This window comes from Eurosta solidaginis, chromosome 1 (genome assembly GCF_040869045.1).
Source record: "Eurosta solidaginis isolate ZX-2024a chromosome 1, ASM4086904v1, whole genome shotgun sequence".
Taxonomy (NCBI): Eukaryota; Metazoa; Arthropoda; class Insecta; order Diptera; family Tephritidae; genus Eurosta; species Eurosta solidaginis.
This window is the reverse complement of record NC_090319.1, coordinates 395698852-395720279: the sequence shown is the minus strand read 5'-3', so window position 1 is coordinate 395720279 and position 21428 is coordinate 395698852. Positions and strand designations below refer to the sequence as shown.

At 34.0% G+C, this 21428-nt stretch overlaps 1 protein-coding gene across 2 annotated transcripts in view; it reads right to left on the bottom strand.

Moving 5' to 3' along the window:
• Positions 1–19980, bottom strand: part of Nep4 (Neprilysin 4) — a 44435-nt gene extending 24455 nt beyond the window's left edge. Inside the window, exon 1 of one of the 2 annotated variants that reach the window (XM_067763717.1) lies at positions 19965–19980. In XM_067763717.1, the coding sequence (XP_067619818.1) occupies position 19965 (1 nt within the window). In that variant the 5' untranslated portion in view covers positions 19966–19980. Of the gene's footprint in view, positions 1–151; positions 394–19964 lie in introns of those variants that run through there. The other variant, XM_067763716.1, reaches the window with a different exon arrangement.
• Between the last annotated feature and the right edge of the window lie 1448 nt (positions 19981–21428).

The following is a 21428-nucleotide window of genomic DNA, read 5'->3' as shown; positions in this document are numbered from 1 at the left end:
TGCATCACCGGTACAATTTTGAATTATTATTCGCTCAAATGCAATATAATCGACACTTTAATAATTCATTAATTTGATCCTGTTCACATTGCTTACTCTCCCACAGGCCCAACGCCTCCAGTCGACACGTTTTTTGGACATTTCAACTTACTAACGCAAATGCCTTCTGTAAGGATTCAAATTAATATAAGTTTCGTTGAGTATTTCCAAATGAACTTCAAGTAAAAGTTTACTGGCAAAAGGCGGTATACAATTTTCTTATTGATTACAACACGTACACGATATCGGTTAAAAAAATTCAAATAAAATGTTTTCTGCGGTTATTTTACAACACTAACTAAAAACTTCCATAATCTATGGACTTGTAAATTTAAGTGGGAGGCATAGACAAGCTGGTTCTTACGACACTTCTCATCGCCTTGGAGAAAACGCGACTGATATTAAAAAAGAGAAGTTAAAGTATTCAATTTACATAAAGTTTTATGGATAATCTTTGTGCCCCAATCAATTTGATGAGCGTACAATTATATACAAACACATACAATGTAATGCAATAATTAAGCCATTTAGGTATATATAAATTTATTGTTGGTTGGTAGCGGACGATGCTCGCACTCATCTGAATATTTATGTATGTATGTATAAATACTTACCATATGAACGTATCTATATGTTAGACTGGGTCAATTCAATACGATAAAAGTTACAAAAGTCTACCATAAACTTGAATAGGAGAATAATTTGTTTATCTTAAAAAAAAGCAGCTTAAATGGTTTTTATACTAGCCTAACGGTAATTGCAAAAATATAAGAGAATGTAGATGTATGTGTATAGACGTCCGTCTATGAATAAAAAAAAACAAAATAAATAAATGTAAGGCGCGATAGCCTCCGAAGAGATTTAAGGCCGAGTTTCTTTTCACATTTGCGACGTGCTCCTTTTAAATTTTTCCTACAAATAGGCGGGACGGGACCTACTTGTTTTATGCCGACTCCGAACGGCATCTGCAAGGCAGATGAGTTTTCACTGAGAAGCTTTTCATGGCAGAAATACACTTGGAGTGCTTGCCAAACACTGCCGAGCGGCACCCCGCTTTGAAAAATTTGCTTATAGTTGAAAAACCTTGTTTCTAAAATGTTGATGTTGCTTTGCCCGGGGCGTGTGGTAGGCGAAGCACGCTCCCATCACACTACGGCAGCCGCCACGTCCGTCTATGAGCAGCAGTTAGTTCTTATTGAAACTTTATATTTGAATTTCTAGGTCTTCATTTCACTTTGTCATTTAAAATGAGCAAAATCGGACGATGCCCACGCCCACTTTTAATATCGCTTTATTTACACCAATGTTATTTGGAGTGTGAATTGAAACTGCGACAATAATTAACTTTTTTTTAATGGGTCTGGCACTGCCCCCATTCTAAATAAATATATTTTGCATACACATACATATGTATGCATGTAGTATTAATCATAAATCAACAACCGTAGGATACCGTGCCAGAGAAGAGTTAACAAAATCGTTAAGGGCCGCACACATTTCTATATCGTTAAATTAATTCAAAAAGGACCTAACCAACAGATTTTCTGAAACTGCTCGTTGAAGTTTATTTTGGTAGGATATGTATATTAAAAGATACCATCCGTAAAAATTATAACGAGTTACATAAATTTAGTAGTTTATACATATAAAGTTAATGTTTTTAGATACCTATGTACGAATGTTTAATATACTTACTAGCGTAATCTTGCATACCTATGGGGTTTATTCTTCTAATATATAAAATTCTTCTGTCACGGTTTTAGAGGCTCAACTCCTCCGAAACGGCTGAACCTATTCTCATGAAATTATGTGAGCATATTGGGTAGGTCTGAGAATCGGCCAACGACTACCTTTTATTCGCTACGTGCCTAGGGTCTTGAGATCAAAGCGTGGACCCGGGTACCCCTAGAATATGTTTGTACAATATGGATATCAAATGAAAGCTGTTGATGTGTGCTATAGCACAGGATAATTTTCATACACCTGCGTGTCTAGGGTCTCAAGATATAGGCCAAAACGTGGACCCGGGTACCCCTAGAATGTGTTTATACAATATGGATATCAAATGAAAGCTGTTGATGAGTGATACACAATATGGATATCAAATGGAAGCTGTTGATGAGTGCTATAGTACAGGATAATTTTCATACAACTGGGAGGCTAGGGTCTCGAGATATAGCCCAAAACGTGGACCCGGGTACCCCTAGAATGTGTTTATACTATATGGATATCAAATGAAAGACGTTGGCGAGTGCTATGGTCCAGGATAATTTTCATACAACTGGGAGGCTAGGGTCTCGATATATATCCCAAAACGTGGACCCGGGTACCCCTAGAATGTGTTTATACAATATGGATATCAAATGAAAGCTGTTGATGAGTGCTATAGTACAGTATAATTTTCATACAACTGGGAGCCTAGGGTCTCGATGTATAGCCCAAAACGTGGACCCGGATACACCTAGAATGTGTTTTTACATTGTCGGTATCAAATTGAAGCTGTTGATGTATGCTTTAGTACGGAGTAAGTTTTACACCGCTGGGTGACTACGGTGTCGAGATATAGGCCAAAACATGGATCCGGATACACCTAGAATGTGTTTTTATATTATGGAAAGCTGTTGATGTATGCTATAATACAGAGTAAGTTTTACACCGCTGAGTGACTAGGGTCTCGAGATATAGGCCAAAATATGGACCCGGATATCCCTAGAATGCGTGTGTATTATGGATATCAATGAAAGCTGTTGCTGAGAGCTCTAAAGTTCATTGTGATATTCGATTTATTCGCATCAACCTGGCAAAACTGATAAATATGCATGCGAAGCCGAAATAAAGACAAGAATTAATAATACCCACATACCTATTTACATACGTCCTATTCAATTTGCGATTGATTGATTGATTTACGATGCTTTTTTCCGGGAAGTATACCAGAGACGGACTGGGACTGAGACTCGGAATGGGACTGGAACAAAATACATACCACCCTCTGGGACTGGCAATAAGAGATGAAGAAGAAGGAGAAAAACTTGAGAGAAGGGAAAAGAGAGAAGGAGACTGAGAAAGACATAGAATGAGACGAATATGGAGATGAAGCGAAAAAGGCGAAGGGAGGAGTGAATAAAAAGATTAGGAAAAAGTGTAGAGGGATAGGGCAGAGTTAGACGGAAAAAGCTTATTAAAATGTATGCAGATAGTCCAAATTTAGGGCAGAACAACGTCTGCCGGGTCTGCTAGTATGATATATGTATTGCACCCCACAATAATCAACATTTTATTACCTTTGTGGATAAAGCTAACGAAAAGGAAACTATCCACACAGCATTTGGATGATTCAATTTCGAGTTTTTCTCCATCTCAATATAATTTGATAACTCTTTGTGACTAAATACTGAGTTATCATACAATTAAATAAAAAAATAAATAAATGTAAGGCGCGATAACCTCCGAAGAGATCTAAGGCCAAGCTTCTCTTCCAATTTGCGTCGTGCTCCTCTTGATTTTCCCTACAAATTGGCCGGACGGGACCTACATGTTTTATGCCGACTCCGAACGGCATCTGCAAGGCAGATGAGTTTTCACTGAGAGCTTTTCATGGCAGAAATACACCCGGAGCGCTTGCCAAACACTGCCGAGGGGCGACCCCGCTTAGAAAAATTTTCTTCTAATTGAAAAACCTTATTTCTAAAATTTTGATGTTGCTTTGCCCGGGAGTTGAACCCAGGGCATACGGTGTGATAGGCGGAGCACGCTACCATCACACCACGGTGGCCGCCATATCATACAATTAAGCAAAAGGAATAATCAAATATTTTACTTTTGAATATCATCCAGATTATGGAATCTTTTTTGAAAAAATCTTGCCATAAAATTTTTAGTTTTAATAAAACTGAGCAACAGGAATAATTTAAAATATTTACTGTAGACGATCAACAACTCTATTTTTCCATCAACTTTTGAAATCTCTTCTTACTTTCGTTGACCAAATAATGAATTTTGTACCTGTTAAAACTATGCAGAGAACATACACAAAGCAGGGATAAGTTGGTAGTTGTAAGCTCCGTTAACCGCATGTAAAATTTTCTGGATGAATAATACCGACAACATTATTTGAAAGGTCATTTTGTTTAACTATAACTTTTGATGATCACTCCTATTTTTCTGTTCTTTCTCTTCCCTCCTTTCGCTAACATTATTCCCTCTCTCGCCATCGCTCCATTCCTATTCCTTTCGTTTCTTCGTTTGGGTTCTCCTGTTCCTCCCCTATCTCTTTCGATTTATCTTTCTGCCACTGTTTTTTCCACAGTTATCCCATGTCAACTTTCAGGCAAATCGGATAATTTTCTTTAGAGTAGTCAAGATCACATGTGATATTAAGGATTATAAAGGTATGGAAGTGCAACGCCACATAGTAAATTAATTTGATCGACGTGCAAGCAATAATTTGAGGAAGTTTTATTGCAATTCGATAATAAGTTTGGATTATATTTAAATCACCAACACACTATGGTGTTAAATTACACTGCCACACAAAAAAAGTGGTCTATGCTGGACAGCCCCATGTATATTTACATATATTAAATTAAGAATATCTCTCGGAAGCGAGCTATATTGGTTTTACTTTTAGCTTCGCCTCGCAGTAAGTAGTTCAATATTAAAATTTGGGCTTTAAAACACGGTACAATCTTCGTTTGTCTGCCAATTAAATTTTTCTTTTCAAATTAGGCAATTCACATGGTCTTATATTCGCCATACGTCCTATGCTTTAATCAAATTTTATATTTGAAACCATGGCAAGAACGATAGATTAAAAATTTTAAATATAATTGGTCAATTCACAACACTTTCGTGTTCATTTCAAACAGGGATCGCCAAAAGCTTCTTATGGAAGCGTGACCACACCTACTTTGAAATCCAAAAATAAAAAAAATGGCCACGAAGCTAGTAAAAAGTACACTGTAAAAACTTCGAAAATTCATAAAATAAGGTTTTTTTAATATCTCGATCCTTACTCCACCTGGCGATTTTTTTTTTTTCATACGTCGCTTTCTATTCATGTTTGCACCTAATATGTGTTCGAAATATTAGCCTAATCGGAACACAAATTTGATTTTTTGAAATATTTCGATCCATGCTCCACCCAGCGGGAGTTTTTATACCAAGCAATTTCTATTCATGCATGTAATATGTGTTCCAAATATGAGCCTAATCGGAGCACAAATACGATTTTTTGAAATATTTCGATCCATGCACCACCTATCGCAAATTTTGTTTCTTATTATTGCATTGTCATCGGGTTCTGAACCATAGTCCAAGTTTCAAGTGTGTAGCTTATCGGGAAGTTAATTAAATTTCGATTACAAAATTCTATTCGCTACATAGAGTCAAGCTAAATAAAACCGTTTAATAAAACACGGCTATTATTTATTATATTCTATTAGATAATTGAGTGATAATCTTAAATTCAAACTTTTCACTAATATGTATATTCCATATTCAATTTTTAAGTTCAAGTGAGACGAAATAAATTTTTGTCAGTGCAAGTCTATTCTTCATTTTGCTTCTAAAAAAATAGCGACAACCAATCAGCTTTCAAAATTTCCGCTCTGACACATAAGCAGTTTTTCATATAGATGAGCTTAACACATGCTTATGCATTATGAGTAGATTCCATGTATTTTTATGGAGACTGGTAGAATGAGCGACACTAGCGCCATCTGATATTGAAAAGTAGCCAACTCCCCAATTTTGTTCCAAGCGATTCATAAGAAGAAGAATTTGACATTTGCTTTGGCTGTTTAAAATCTCGCAGTTAACCTTTTTATGATTTAATTGGCGCAGTCGTCGTGTTTTAAACAAAGCTTTGCTAACAAAGGCATTAAAAAATACAAATATTTTAGTGCTGCAGACACAACATAAAACGTTTAAGAAAAGAACCTAGTATTATTACAAACAAAATCATCAACATTTGAATTCTTCAAAAAATTTAGTGAATCTTCACAGTTTATTATTTATAAAAGAAAAACAAAAAACCAACACTTCAAAAAATGGATGACCAAAATTTACAAGCCGGTAGCTCCAGCTCGGCTATCGAGCAATGCTTAGTCGTTTTGACACGACTTTTAAATTAAACAAATGACCTAAATACAACAAGCTTGAGAAGAAGAATAGAAAAAGACGTGAAATATTTGCAGCCGTTCACTGGCGACCCAAAAATGTTGCCATCTTTTAACAATGGAGTGGACAGGATTCTTTTGGACTATGCTTCGGAAGAAGAATTAGCATACAAAATCATATTCGACCTTAAGATTCAAGGATCCGCAAAAAATTACATTCAACCAGCAAGTTGGACATTATGCAAAGAAAAACAAGTAAAAACGGGACTGTCTTCGGCTGTGCCGAAGACTTCATACCTTTCATGAATGGGGCTGAACAATAATCTTATCCCGCTCGTAATCTCCGAATAATCGGATGTATAAGATAAGACATATATAGTGAACAGATCTACATACCTTAACGATTTTTAAGATAAATATAAAATAAAAAACAGGTAGGTACTTTGTGTGAGGATGCAAAGTTTCAGGTTTTTTGTGGTCTGCGTGTAAAAACTATGACTACGAATCACGTATTTCAACAATATATGACGTAAACGTAACTATTTGATGAAATCTGATGAATTTTGAAGCTTCTAGCCGTAAAAAGGGGGCAAAAATTAGAGTTTATATGGGGTATATAATATATATACCACCGATCTCTATGATTTTTTCAGACAACAATATATGCTATATACGTAAGCATATGGTGAAATTTGAAGCGTCTAGCTGTTAAAAAGGGGCAGAAATTGCACACAGTTTCTTATCTGAACAATCGGTTGTATGAGGTATATACTATATGTACCACCGATCTCAATGATTTTTTCAGACAACAATATATGCTATACACGTAAGCATTTGGTGAAATTTGAACATATCTAAACGATTTTTAAGATAAATATAAAATAAAAAATAGGTAGGTAATCTGTGTGAGGATGCAAAGCTTCACGTTTTTTGTGGTCTGCATGTAAAAACTATGACTACGAATCACGTCTTTCAAAAATATATGACGTAAACGTAACTATTTGATGAAATTTGATGAATTTTGAAGCTTCTAGCCGTAAAAAAGGGGCAAAAATGACAGTTTATATGAAGTATATAATATATATACCACCGATCTCTATGATTTTTTCAGACAACAATATATGCTATATACGTAAGCATTTTGTGAAATTTGAAGCTTCTAGCTGTTAAAACGGGGCAGAAATTGCGCAAAGTTTCTTATCTGAACAATCGGTTGTATGAGATATATACTATGTATACCACCGATCTCAATGATTTTTTCAGACATCAATATATGCTATACACGTAAGCATTTGGTGAAATTTGAAGCTTATAGCTGTTAAAATGAGGCCGAAATCGCAAAAAAAAATATATATACTATATATATATATAATATATATACCATCATATATATATTATATATATCACCGATCTCTATGATTTTTTGACACAATAATACATACTATATACGTAAGCAATCGGTGAAATTTGAAGCTTATAGCTGTTAAAATGGGGTAGAAATTGCGAAAAGTTTCTTATCTGAACAATCGGTTGTATGAGATATATACTATATATACAACCGATCTCTATGATTTTTTCAGACAACAATATATGCTATATACGTAAGCAATCGGTGAAATTTGAAGCTTATAGCTGTTAAAATGGGGTAGAAATTGCGAAAAGTTTCTTATCTGAACAATCGGTTGTAGGAGATACATATATACTATATATACAACCGATCTCTATGATTTTTTCAGACAACAATGTATGCTATATACGTAAGCAATCGGTGAAATTTGAAGCTTATAGCTGTTAAAATGGGGTAGAAATTACGAAAAGTTTCTTATCTGAACAATCGGTTGTATGAGATATATACTATATATACCACGGATCTTTATGATTTTTTCAGACAACAATATATGCTATATACGTAAGCATTCGTTGAAATTTGAAGCCTCTAGCTCTTAAATATATGACCGATCTCATCAATTTTTTCAGGCAACAATACGTGCAATATACGAAAGTATATGGTGAAGTTTGAAGCTTCAATCTGTTAAATTGGGTAAGATATTACAAAAATCCTCTTTTTCTGAAAAATCGGTTGTATGGAGGATATATGCTATAGTGGTCCGATCCGATCGGTTCCGACAAATGTCTAATCGGACACCCAAATACACCCGCTCACCAAATTTTATCAAGATATCTCATAAATTGAGGGACTAGTTTGCATACAAACAGACAGACGGACATGGCTAAATCAACTCAGCTCTTCAACCTGATTATTTCGGTATACTTAATGGTGGGTCTATCTATTTTCCTTTAAGGACTTACAATTTTCGGTTTCGTGACGAAATTAATATACCATTTCATTTTCATGAAAGGTATAATTAAAAGAACACTTCAAATCTACAAAAGACCAAATGATGATCACGGACGAGTGAGTAGTGTTAGAGATTTATGTGTTAAAGTTAAGTATATTATTGATGATATAACAGAATATTGTACTTTAAGTGAAAATGGTTTAGTTTTGAGGGAAATCTTTTCTGGAATGTTGATCCAAAGAATAAAACAATTAGTCACTGGTACTTTAGCATATACCATAAGAAATATTTTTTCCCTAAATAAAGTGGAAAAGTGATAAACGATTTTATAGGTATGGATGAGAATAATTTAAATACTTATCTTTTCATTAAAAATAACAAAAAAATACCAATAATTTTTCTTACAATAACTCAAATAATGGTAGAAAGTTCAATCAATTTCAAGGTAACTTTCAACAACAAATTCAGCAAAAGTTTTCAGAGTCAATATCCGTTTAATAATGCAATTCAAATCGGCTTAACTCAAGCAAATTTAGAAATCAAAATTTCACGTATGACAGTAATTTAAGTAATCAAAGGTCAGCTGTTGACCAAAGAAATGATTTTGGTTATAATCAGAACAATAGTCGTTTTCCAAACCAAATGAATAACCATTGGCGAAATGCGGGTAGTTCAAATAATAAGCAAAATAATAACCAAAATAATAATAGAACAGGGCAAACAAGAAATTCAAATATACCAATGGATGTTGACACAATGAGTCAAACTGTAAATGAAAGATCGAATGACGTCGAGAACAATTTTTTTTTAAATTAGCCTCGGATTTAACAAAAATTTATATTGAATTAACATTGTTTAATACAAAATGTATTGCTCTAGTTGACACTGGATCAATTCTAAGTATTTTAAAGAAATGCAGTTTTGAAAAAATTAACTTACCCACTTTATCAAAAGAAAAAATAACTTTAAGAACAATAAATGGAATGGTCAGTAAGCCAAATAAAAGGGTAATTACACCAAGTCCTGCGGAGTTTAATGCTCCACAAAATAGTAGAATGAAATGGGTAATGTTGGATTTTGATAAACCATTTAATATGATTTTGGGCATGGATTGGATTAGCAAAAATGTTCAAACAGTTTTCCAATTTACAATTGAAATTGAGCAATGACTTAATCCTTCCATTTCTTACAAAAACTTTGATAGAGCAGGTAGATATCTTTGAGGTCAATGACAAGGAAAATATACAATTAGGCCATTTGAATAGTCAAGACAGAGCTATCATAAGCAAACTTTTGAAAAAATTTGAGAAGTTAATCTATAAAGAAGGTGATATTCTAACAACAAGAGGTTAGAAAACAAATATTTGAAATGGAAAAACAAGGAATAACAATGCAAAGTAAAAGCAAATACAGTTCGCCAATTATTGTAGTACCTAAAAAGAAGGATAATTCAGGGATACAAAAGTACAGGATAGTTGTAGATTATAGAAGGCTTAACCAACTTACCGTCGATGATAAATATCCTTTGCCAAATATCGAAGGCATTTTAGACAAATTGGGTAAAGCTCAGTATTTTAGCACCTTAGATTTGGCAAAGGGCTATCACCAAATACTGATGGCCGAAAATGACATCGAAAAAACAGCTTTCGTTACACCTGCAGGGTTATATGAATATGTTCGGATGCCTTTTGGGCTTAAGAATGCACCTGCAACATTTCAAAGGTTGATAAATGAAATTCTTAGAGAGTATATCAATAAAATCTGTGTAGCTTATCTAGACGATATTCTTATTTTTTCAACTTCTTTGGAGGAACATGCTAATAGCTTAGAGAAAATTTATTCCAAACTTCAAGAGCACAATTTAAAAATACAATCGGACAAATGTTGTTTCATGCAAAAAGAGACTCCGTTCCTTGGTCATATTTTAACAGCTGAAGGCATTAAACCAACCCCTTTAAAAATTGACGTAATTAGAAAATTAGATATTCCAAAAACAGAAAACCAGCTAAAAGGATTTCTCGGTATTACTGGTTATTACCGAAAGTTTATAAAAAACTATTCGAAGATTGCTTACCCTATGATAAAGTATCTTAAAAAGAATTGCAAAATAAATATTCATGACCCAGAATACATAAGTAGTTTTGAAAATTTGAAAGTTTTAATTTCTTCCCACCCTATTTTAAAATATCCGGAATACGACAAAGAATTCACAATAACAACAGATGCTAGTGATTATGCAATAGGTGCTGTGTTGTCACAACAAGGACATCCTGTTTGCTACATATCAAGAACTCTAAATAACCACGTGCAAAATTTAGCACAACAGATAAAGGATTTCTATCAACTATTTATGCCTGACTTATTTAAGACCTTATATTTATGGAAAAAAATTCAAAATTGTAACAGATCATTGTCCAATTAAATACATAAATACCAAATGTAAAGGAAAAGAATGTTCACCGCGCCATAATGGTTGCTGAAATTATAAGAGTTTAATTATGAAATAGACTATATAAATGGCAGGGAAAATAAAGTGCCAGACTTTTTAAGTCGTTTGGAAAATTCCCCTAAAATTAATGAGGAAAATGATAATGAGTCTAATTTTGATTATTAGATCACATTGTCATAAAGGAAGAAATAGTAAAGAAATACAAAATCCAAATTATATTAACTTTTAGTCCCGTAACTGAAATTAAAAATATTTATAAAAGAAAAATAATTGAAATAAATCCATTAGACGACGAAAACAAAATAAAAAACATTTTAGCAAATAATGTACAGTAAAAAACCAATTAAACCAATTTTTCGTTTTACAGAAACCCCTACCGAAAAAAATCAAATTCTTCATATTGATATATTCCGTTTTAAAAGATTATCTTTTGTCACTTTTATTGATAAACTAACTAAATTTGCTACACCTTATGACATAATAGATCGAAATTGGAGATCAAAAAAGAAAATTATAATTAAACAATTTGCTAAATTTGGGAAACCAAAGAAAGTGGTAATGGATAACGAATTCAGAGCTGAGCAGTTAATTGAATACTTTAATAAAGAAAACATAGAAGTGCATTTGACTACTCCGAATAGTCATACCGGAAACGCAGATATCGAGAGACTCCACTCGACCCTGTTGGAAAAACTAACAGGAATCGACGATCCGGAGCTCTCGACTGAAATGAGGATTCTACTGGCGATAGGTAACTATAATGATCGTCATCACTCTACAATTAAACCTTCACCCAGATTTGCACTTTTTAATATTGATCCAAAACTTTTGTATAACAATATAAATGAAGTAAAACTACGAACTATTGAGAAAAGAAATAAATGTAGAGAAAATTATAAAGAAGAGACTTAGGCCCAATAAAAAACTATAAGCGAGTACGACATAAAGATGAGCCTTACTATAGAATTAACCCATTAGCCAATGTTCATTTATCAAATATAAAACGACCTTTGAAATCATCACATAGGTATAATTTCAGAAAAGGATCTAATAATAATTGCAAAGCCAATGAGGACAATTTAAGCGTAATAGCACTAGCAGGCGATTCTAACACTCATTAAAAACTTTCATATATAAACCATTTTCAGAAAAATATAAGAATAGCTACAAATATAACAGTAAGAACATATGTTAATTTTAGTTGTAAGAACTATTCTTAAAATGGTAACAATAACTGCCTACTTAGAGCAAGCATACAAAAAAAAATATATATACATATATGTATATAGATATATATGGGGTATTTCATCCCATTTCGACCAATTTTGAACCCGACCCCTTTAGAATTGGCTGAAAGTTTTTCTTCTTTTTCTAGCTTACGAAAGACGTTTTTCAGAAGTTTTTCATCCATCTCAAAAAAAGTTATGAATTAAAAAAAAAACACCGTTTTTGTTTTCAAAATGCTATATCTTTTTCAAAAATTGACCGTTTGGGATCTTTTTTTTTTTAAATTTGTTTTTAAATGTACTTTTCGAAAAAAATTCAAAAAAATGTTTAGTTTTTTTTTTTGTAATTTTTCAGTTTTTCGAGATTTTTCGAATTTCGCCCTTTTTTTTCTCATAAAAAACTTCAATCAATTCTGCAATCATCTCCACTAATCCCGGAGTGGGCGAGAACCGTTTTTTTTCAAAATATTTAAATCTTATTTTCAGTTGGAAAACGGTGTTTTCTTCAAAATGCTATAACTTTTTCAAAAATTGACCGTTTGGGATCATTTTTTTTTTTTAAATATGTTTTTAAATGTACTTTTCGGAAAAAATACAAAAAAAATTTTATAGTTTTTTTTTCAATTAAATAAAAAAAAAATTCTCGGCCCACTCCGGGATTAGTGGGGATGGTTGCAGAATTGATTGAAGTTTTTTATGAGAAAAAAAAAGGCGAAAATCGGAAAATCTCGAAAAACTGAAAAATTACAAAAAAAAAAACTTTAAAAATTTTTTTGAATTTTTTCCGAAAAGTACATTTAAAATCAAATTAAAAAAAAAAAGATCCCAAACGGTCAATTTTTGAAAAAGTTATAGCATTTTGAAAACAAAAACGGTGCTTTTTAAAAATTCATAACTTTTTTTGAGTTGGATGAAAAAATTTGAAAAACTTCTCAAAAACGTCTTTCGTAAGCTAGAAAAAGAAGAAAAACTTGCAGCCAATTCTAAAGGGGTCTGGTTCAAAATTGGTCGAAATGGGATGGAATACCCCAATATATAAGAAATTTAAGAAACCTACAGAATTCCTATATGTTAATATGTCTATATAACAAGCAATCTGAAATTAAATATGAAAATATGAAAAAAAAACTACTACCAATAAGTAGAATCCAGGAGAATTCTTAAAGCAGCGCGAGGAGAGTTATGTACAATTTATAAATAAAAAGGACAATGTTAATATGTTAATAACATGACTTATGTATGTACAATGCACAATGTACGTTAACAGGGATATCAATGAAAGTGATGTATGTTAATAACATAATCTTGACATGTTATTGCTTCGTTCCCATAATTTCACTGTTAATACGTTTCAATCAGCCCAATTCTAAACGAAAATTGTGCGAGTTTTTTCCCTTCTCCCATTCCTCGTATTCTAAATAAAAATTCCTTGTGAGTTTTTTCACTTCTCCCTTTCCTCCTATTCTGAACAATGTTCGAAAAAGCGGAAACCGGTTATGGGAGAAAAGTAGGTATTATGAATGTGAGGGAGAGGGAGATTTCTCTGCCATTTCATAGGAGTTTTTTCACTAGTTAAATTAAAGTAATGGATCAAAATAGTTAAAGGAAATTGGCTATTTTAAAAAAGAACACTTATTTGTACAAATTTGTGCTAAAATATGTATTTACATTCTACCACAATATACTCACTGTTAATACAACAACAACAACAACCACAATAATCTTTATTTTAAGTCGAAAAATATATCATAAGCAACGGAAAAGCTCTTCGCATATTTGATGCAGCCATCCAGAAATTGCGCAAGGATTTTTTAAGAAAGCTTAAATAGATGTTGGCATATGGCGAAAGGCGAACTCAACTGGACTTGGAATGCCGGCAACTCCGGCGGATTTGTGTTATCCCGCCGGTCTTCTTCTTATGCTCCTCTGTTGATGTTGCTGTGGCACCAATACATTACTAATTTCAGTGTAAGTATGATATCTTCTGCATAGACGTCAAAATTCCAAAGTGATTGGATCACCTGATTTGTAATTGACTATCGCTGTCTCATTCTGTATCTCTTTCTATCACCCGCTGAAGATAGGCGCCGCCATATTGAACACCCTGTCAAAACGCTAAAAAGTAGCTATACCTGTCAAGCAGTTGACAGATAAGATATCAGACTTACCGCTGAATTCTGTAATTGAGTCTCATCTCAAGTCTCTAAATTTGAGATTTTCCTTTAGAGACAATTTTTGTAACTTGAGATGATTTCGGTATTCAGTAAACGAAAGTCACAAAAACAATTCACCATATCAACGAAATTCACCAAAATGACAATTTACTCATACATTGAACAAATAATATAGCACTGCATTTTGTCAACATAACGTCAGATGGTATTGTGGCTGAGCTTCCTAAGAAGCCGTTCACAATTTTTATAGAAAATCCCAAATTGTGTAGGTTCGAATCTCAGCGGCGCCACATAGTAGAGTTCGATGTTTTTTTAAGTATTTTCTGGTTTTTAATTTTTTCTATGCTTATTTTAATTTGAGGAATAAAAAAAATATATTTAAAGCGTTTTTCGCAAATAATTTTCATACTTTTTCTGAAGTTTTCACGTTTGTGATCTGTCCCGGCCCAGCTCACAAATTAGTGATTGATTTTGTGAGGCTGGAGACGCGAGACAGCTTACAGAATGGCAAATTGTCTCAAAAGTGATTTTCACCCCAAATAGTCTCTAATAGTGACTAGAGACGGCTTACGAATTCAGCTATTAATTTCAGTCACAATGATATACATATTAACAGCCGCATTACTAATGAGGCTATCATATTCAAAACAATCGTCGTTCGTCTGCTTGTAGCACGATTACAAGGTGATGGCAAAGCGAACTCAACCAATTCGCCGTACAGAAGAATTTCAAGTCAAAAGAAAATGTTCATTGATTTCGATTAGCTGACATATTAAAGTACAAGGCGCTGTATGGAAACTAATCAAGAAGAAGCAATCAGCTGTTGGGGTAACAACACCTGTAGTGGAATTCACTAACTTATAACGATGCGATTTGTCGAGATTTAAATTAACGATTTTGTTGCTTGCCTTATCGATTGTACTATTCACTAACTTAGCTTTAACGACTCGAAATAAATGATATTTTAATTTCGTTTTAATAGTAGAAAGGTGGCGACACAGCTTAACGAAAATGCGAAAAGCACAAAAGGAATGCCAAAAATAAATAAATTCCGTATACTAACTGCTTTTAAAAGTCATTATTGTGCGAGTTTTTACATGTTTTAACAAAAGGTATATAAATGCGGTATTAATTTCTTTTTTTCCCTGTTGATATCGCAGTTTTTCTGGTACCCCTTAATTGACCATCAAGTTGAAAAATAATATCATGAGACAAGTATGGCGTTAGTCGGTACAGCTTTTGAAACTCCGTTGAATTCAAGTGGAATGGGTTATCTACTTCTCTAAGAAGGTGTCTGTCCACTGGCGATAGACTTAGTAATTCTTCATCTTGTGATAAAACGTACGCCAAGTACTCAAATGCCATTTGAATTATTAAGCAGCTTTTCGTGTTTGAAAGTATTTAATTAAAGTTCCGATTTTCTTTTTAAAAAAAAAATTATTATTATTAATTTCGTTATTTTTAACGCAGGCATTTTACTTGCCGTTTATTTAACAACACAGATGATCGTCGATAAACAAATATCGATACAAAATAGTTACTGAATAACTAAATCGTTATAGTTATCGATTTGCAAATAAAGCGATGGCAAATGTGGTTAAAAAAGTTAGAGAATTACACTCAAGGCGAATTCAGTAGAGGCTGATTGCTTCTTCTTGATCATTTTCCATTCAAAGCCTTGTACAACAATATGTCAGTTAATCGAAAACAAAGAAAATTTTCTTTTGACTTGACATTCTTTTGCACGGCGAATTGGTTGAATGCGCTTTGCCACCACCTGGTATGGATTCGCCTTGATTGCACTACTGGTACTGAATTCGCCCTGACGATTAGTTAAACGATAACAAACCCACTCTTACGTTATCTCAGCATTCTCTTTTACGAACAGCTGCTGTGAAATCGAAAACAAAGTATATAAACAAAGGACGAAGACAAATTTAACAAGTGTTTTGGTGTAGCTGACGAGTAATGTAAAATTAAACGATAAACGACAACGTAAGCTTCAGAGTACCATAAGCATTAGCCAAAGACATGCAACATCTTTGTATGCTAACGTCTTGCATTAGCAGACGGTATCGCCAACCAGTGTTGCCAGAACTTTTTCAGAAAAAAGGCTAGATTGACAAAAATAAAAATTTAAAAAATGCTAAATAAAATTTTTTTAGGCTAAGAAAAAAGCTGAAAGTTCTACGCAACTCTCTATGCGTTTTATTATTTTTTTTTCATAAAAAACATAACAGAATAAAACATTTAAATAAACTTTTACTCGAATTTCATAAAAAATAAATAAAAATAGTTAACAGATGCTATTTGTGTTTTAATTTAAAAGGGATACATTCTAAATAAAACTCCACTATAGTCTATAAGTTTTCGTAATATGTTTGAGGTAATTTTTTTATTTGCAAAATAAGAACGTCGATAAAACTATTTTCAATATGAAAATCTACTTTTTTTCCTTTTAAAGAACCCATGAAAATTTAAACTCTACATTCCACACTGTCCTTTTCAAGTTTTTGGTATGTGTTTTACACCGACTCCAAACAATATCTGGCAAACGAGTTTTTGGAGGGACGATTTTCATAACAGTTTCTGAGCTTGCCCAACCACTGCCGATGAGTGATCCCCGGTTAAATATAGTTCTGATATAGGTTACTATGAATATATAAAGGAATTTGAAGTCAGATGTTGTCTTATTATAAGTCCAAGCAATTTTATATGTGCAATAAAACGTATAAGAAGGTTATACTATGGTACGACAATCCTTATTCAACCTCGTTATTATAAAAGCTTATAAGCCTGATTTCGGGTGGGCTAAGAGATAATAAAATATATGGGCTCCCGAGAACCATCCAGAATTGATGCCGGAAGAACCCCAAATGATCCCGAAAGTGCCGAAATAACCCTGGCGGGATCCCGAAAAAAAAAATAAAAATAAATGTAAGGCGCGATAACCTCCGAAGAGATCTAAGGCCGAGCTTCTCTTCCAATTTGCGTCGTGCTCCTCTTGATTTTCCCTACAAATTGGCCGGACGGGACCTACATGTTTTATGCCGACTCTGAACGGCATCTGCAAGGCAGATGAGTTTTCACTGAGAGCTTTTCATGGCAGAAATACACTCGGAGCGCTTGCCAGTCACTGCCGAGGGGCGACCCCGCTTAGAAAAATTTTCTTCTAATTGAAAAACCTTATTTCTAAACTTTTGATGTTGCTTTGCCCGGGAGTTGAACCCAGGGCATACGGTGTGATAGGCGGAGCACGCTACCATCACACCACGGTGGCCGCGGGATCCCGAAAGCCATCCAGAAATGATACAGGATCCCCAAATGATCCCGAAATAGTGCCAAAAATGTTCCGAAAGAACCTGGACGGGATCCCGGGCGGCTGCTGAAATGATCTTGAAATAGTCCAGAAAAAGTCACGAAATGACCTCGTCGGGATTCCGGACGGTCTCCGAAAACCATTCAGAAATGATCGGGAAAGGATCCCCAAATTATCCCGAAATAATCCCGGATGGACCCCAAATATGATCCTTAAAGAGTCCCCAAATGATCCCGAAATGACCCTGACGGGATCCCAGATTGATCCCGGAAGCCCTGCAGAACTGATGCCGGTAAACTCTCCAAATGATCCCGAAATAATCCAGAAAAAGTCACGAAATGACCCCGACGGAATTCCGTAATTCCTTTTAATAAGGCCTTATGTAAGTAAGCCTTATTTTTGTTGGTCCATAAGCCTTACAATAAAGTTGTTATATTCTAACTAATGGCTTATAATAATTCCTTACGTAAGTTTTACTTTATATGAGCTATAAGCGTTATTCACAACGATATCTTTCAAATAAATAGTATGCCTGTTGAAAGTACAGAAAAACAAGGAGTTCTCCCATTCGTGTGGATACGATTTGCAACGAGTTGAATCCGTCGTTTTATGCAACATATATCTACCAGCATTGCTCTTTTGTCTACATGTGGACTTAGAAACCCAGTTAAATGTTTCAGAAATCAAAAATTCAATTTCGCTCGGAAATAGTTTCAAACCAGATGAAAGTCATAGAATCGAGTGGCAAACGCACGGAACGAAAATGATACAAAGTTGATGTCAATTTCTCCCTAAAATAATGCCAACATTATCTGTTCCTTAGCCCCTCAAATTCTTTAAATATACCCCAAACTTATTCAATGTTTTTAAAATTGAATCTTCATAAAACTGCTTATCTAGATTTTCAAAAATAAATAAACGGAGGGTAAGAAAGCTAAATATAGCATGAAAAAAGCTAAAATGGCAACACTGTCTCCAACACAGGTATCGTTCGCTAAACATAATGAGGCTGGAAAACCAAAGAGGATAGATTAAAATAAGAGCCACCAGTTTGCTACGAGTGGAAGAAAAGAAAAAATGCATGCCGAATTTTTTCTATGAGGGAGTTTTTTTAATTGCCTCCCTTTTATTCATCTGGTGTAGCTACCTTGTACAATTGAGATTTTGGAAAGCGGATAAATAAATAAATTGAAAACAATCGTTAAAATAAACACAAATTCGGAACGAAAATGTATAAAAGACGTTTTTGCATGTCTCGCCAAAAAAAATTGCATTAAAATAATAGATTAATTGTCTTTCCAAAAATCGCAATTACGCCAAGTCTCTACACCGCATAAATATATACGTAGTAGTCAACCAAAACTTGCCAAAACCTCCTTGAGAAAACATTCGGTATGAATTTGGTGCTATTTTGTTGCCAAAGTATCAAGTGACGGCTCTTAACAAATAAAATTTTTTGGCTTATGGCTTGGAAACGTATTCTACACCTGTTTTGGAAAGTTCAACTTTTTGTGAGGAACAAAACTCCCGGATGCTCCCGGATATCATCATTGTCTCATCGCCAAGTTAATGTATTAACAATAAAATGTATATTAAGTACACATCGCTACCTTAAATGAAAAGGCTCGAACTCATATATTTTGTTGTTTTTGAAGACAGGAGGGAAGAGAAACTTGAATAAGTCGTCATAAAATTCAAAATTTAAATATTGCGTAATCAAAGTTGCTTAGTAATGTAATAAAGTATTGGCAATAGTCTAGAACAGGGGTCGACTGCTAATGTGCGACACCACGAGAGATATTGCAAACGACGCATCTTGACATAAGTATTAATATACGAAGTCGGAAAATAAAATGTTCAACTCGTTCAAAAGATATTCACGAAAAACCGAAAAATGACCATCCATAGTATTTTTGGGCAGAACATCTCTCTGCTTGGCGGCACTCGGCCGCGCTTATAAAAATTAACCTGGCTGGTCCACCAATCGGGTGGGTCAAAATTAAATCCGTTTAAAATCCCACATGAAAATTGTCAACTTCACCTGCAAATATCTCCGAACAGAGATACAAATTTCCTTTTCCACCTTCGAATTATTGTTGTCGAAGTCAATACGCGTCTTTTGAAACTTCTCCCAATATTTTTGGACGTGTATTAGCAGTCGACACCTGTTCTAGACTTTTAGCTAAATATTTAGTAAATTCTATTAAACGATCATGCATCGAAAGCCGTTATAAACTTGATTTTGTAAAAATATATATGTATGTAAAATTAATTACTTGCAACGAATTAACTGTTAACAACAATCACGAATCATTCACACACACGACCGATTAATTACTTTTTTTAATGATATCTGATAATTTAATTATTAATATATATGTATTTATACATATAAAGTTAATATTTAACTGCCGCGATTGTCTTCTAGGCGAACAAACTAAAAACGTATTTTTGGTGTTTCAAATGGCAAACAAATAAACAAATTTTTCTATTAATTTTTTTTTTAGTTCAGCTTGACAGAGCAATTATGTTTACTTGTTATACAAACTTGTATAATAATTTTTAGGAATTCTATTAAAAATATGAAAATTAAAATCTAAAACAGATGTGCATTGATTGGTTCGGCATACAGTGCTACAAGTTTTGTTGTTGCTTTTTGCGAATGTGCACTGAATCTCTTTGGCAACTCCCAGCGAGGTTGCCGTTTTCGACTTTTTCTATCATATCCTGCAGAGTTATTTTCCTTTTTATTTTTGGGAGGGCAGGAAATATGCCAGCTAGACGCGGTTTGGGCCCACTTGGTATTGGTCACCAACTTTGGTACTATATGCTCCATGGTCGGAGTCGTAAGTACTGTCTCCTGGCTCCACCACCAGGTTGAAAATACAGCTCTCTAGCTTCTGAATCATCCTTTCGCTTTGCTCTAATATCCTGCCATAGCTTCGTCCCTGGATCTCGTTAGGATAAGAGTTCGTACCTCCTTTCACTCAATGGCTAATATCACAATGTTATGCATGCCAGTAACATTCAGCGGCGGAGTGTTTACATTTTTTTGTTATTTTAATAAACCTTGATACAAGTAATACCGAATGTAGCATTTTTTATATTAATAGTTTCACCTGACTGACTGGTGTCCCGTACAACGGATGGGGTTTTTCACCCACATATACAAATATTTCAAGAGCAGGTTTCTATTTTTATTTAGACATGTACCACACAATAATAACGCACTAAATACTTTGAAAAATTTTTAGTTTTTCTTTAGTTTAGGTCTAAAAATGAGAAAAAATGTCCCGTGCCAACCGTAGAATGCTAAAGTAGTAATTATTGTGAAGACTAGGTGCAACAGTATCACCTTCGCTGGGTGCTTCAACGCTGCCTCCGTTTAAGGTGGCGTAGACGGCAGAAATTTTACGTGAGCTTGAAACCTTCCATCTTCCGCCGAGTTTCTGTTAACATTTTAAAATTTTCCCATACTCTGTGCCGTATTTTTCTACCGGGTTGTGGCCATGGGTAAATTTTCTAACGTTCTTCGCAATTAAAAACTGCAATATAACAATCGAATACGACACAAAATATGTTATGTTAGCAATTATTTTTGTTGTATAGGGAGAATGTTTATAACAGTGCTTCGCAAAATTTTGTATGTGAATGGGCAAGGCGTAATAAACTTCAATTGCCAAGCCTGAAGTTCCTTCATATTTACAAACGCAACATCTTGGTTGATTGTGGCGATGTTATTGGAATGCATAAGCTTGTGTTAAACGCATCTATATGAAAAATGTCATTGTGCCGCGTCCAT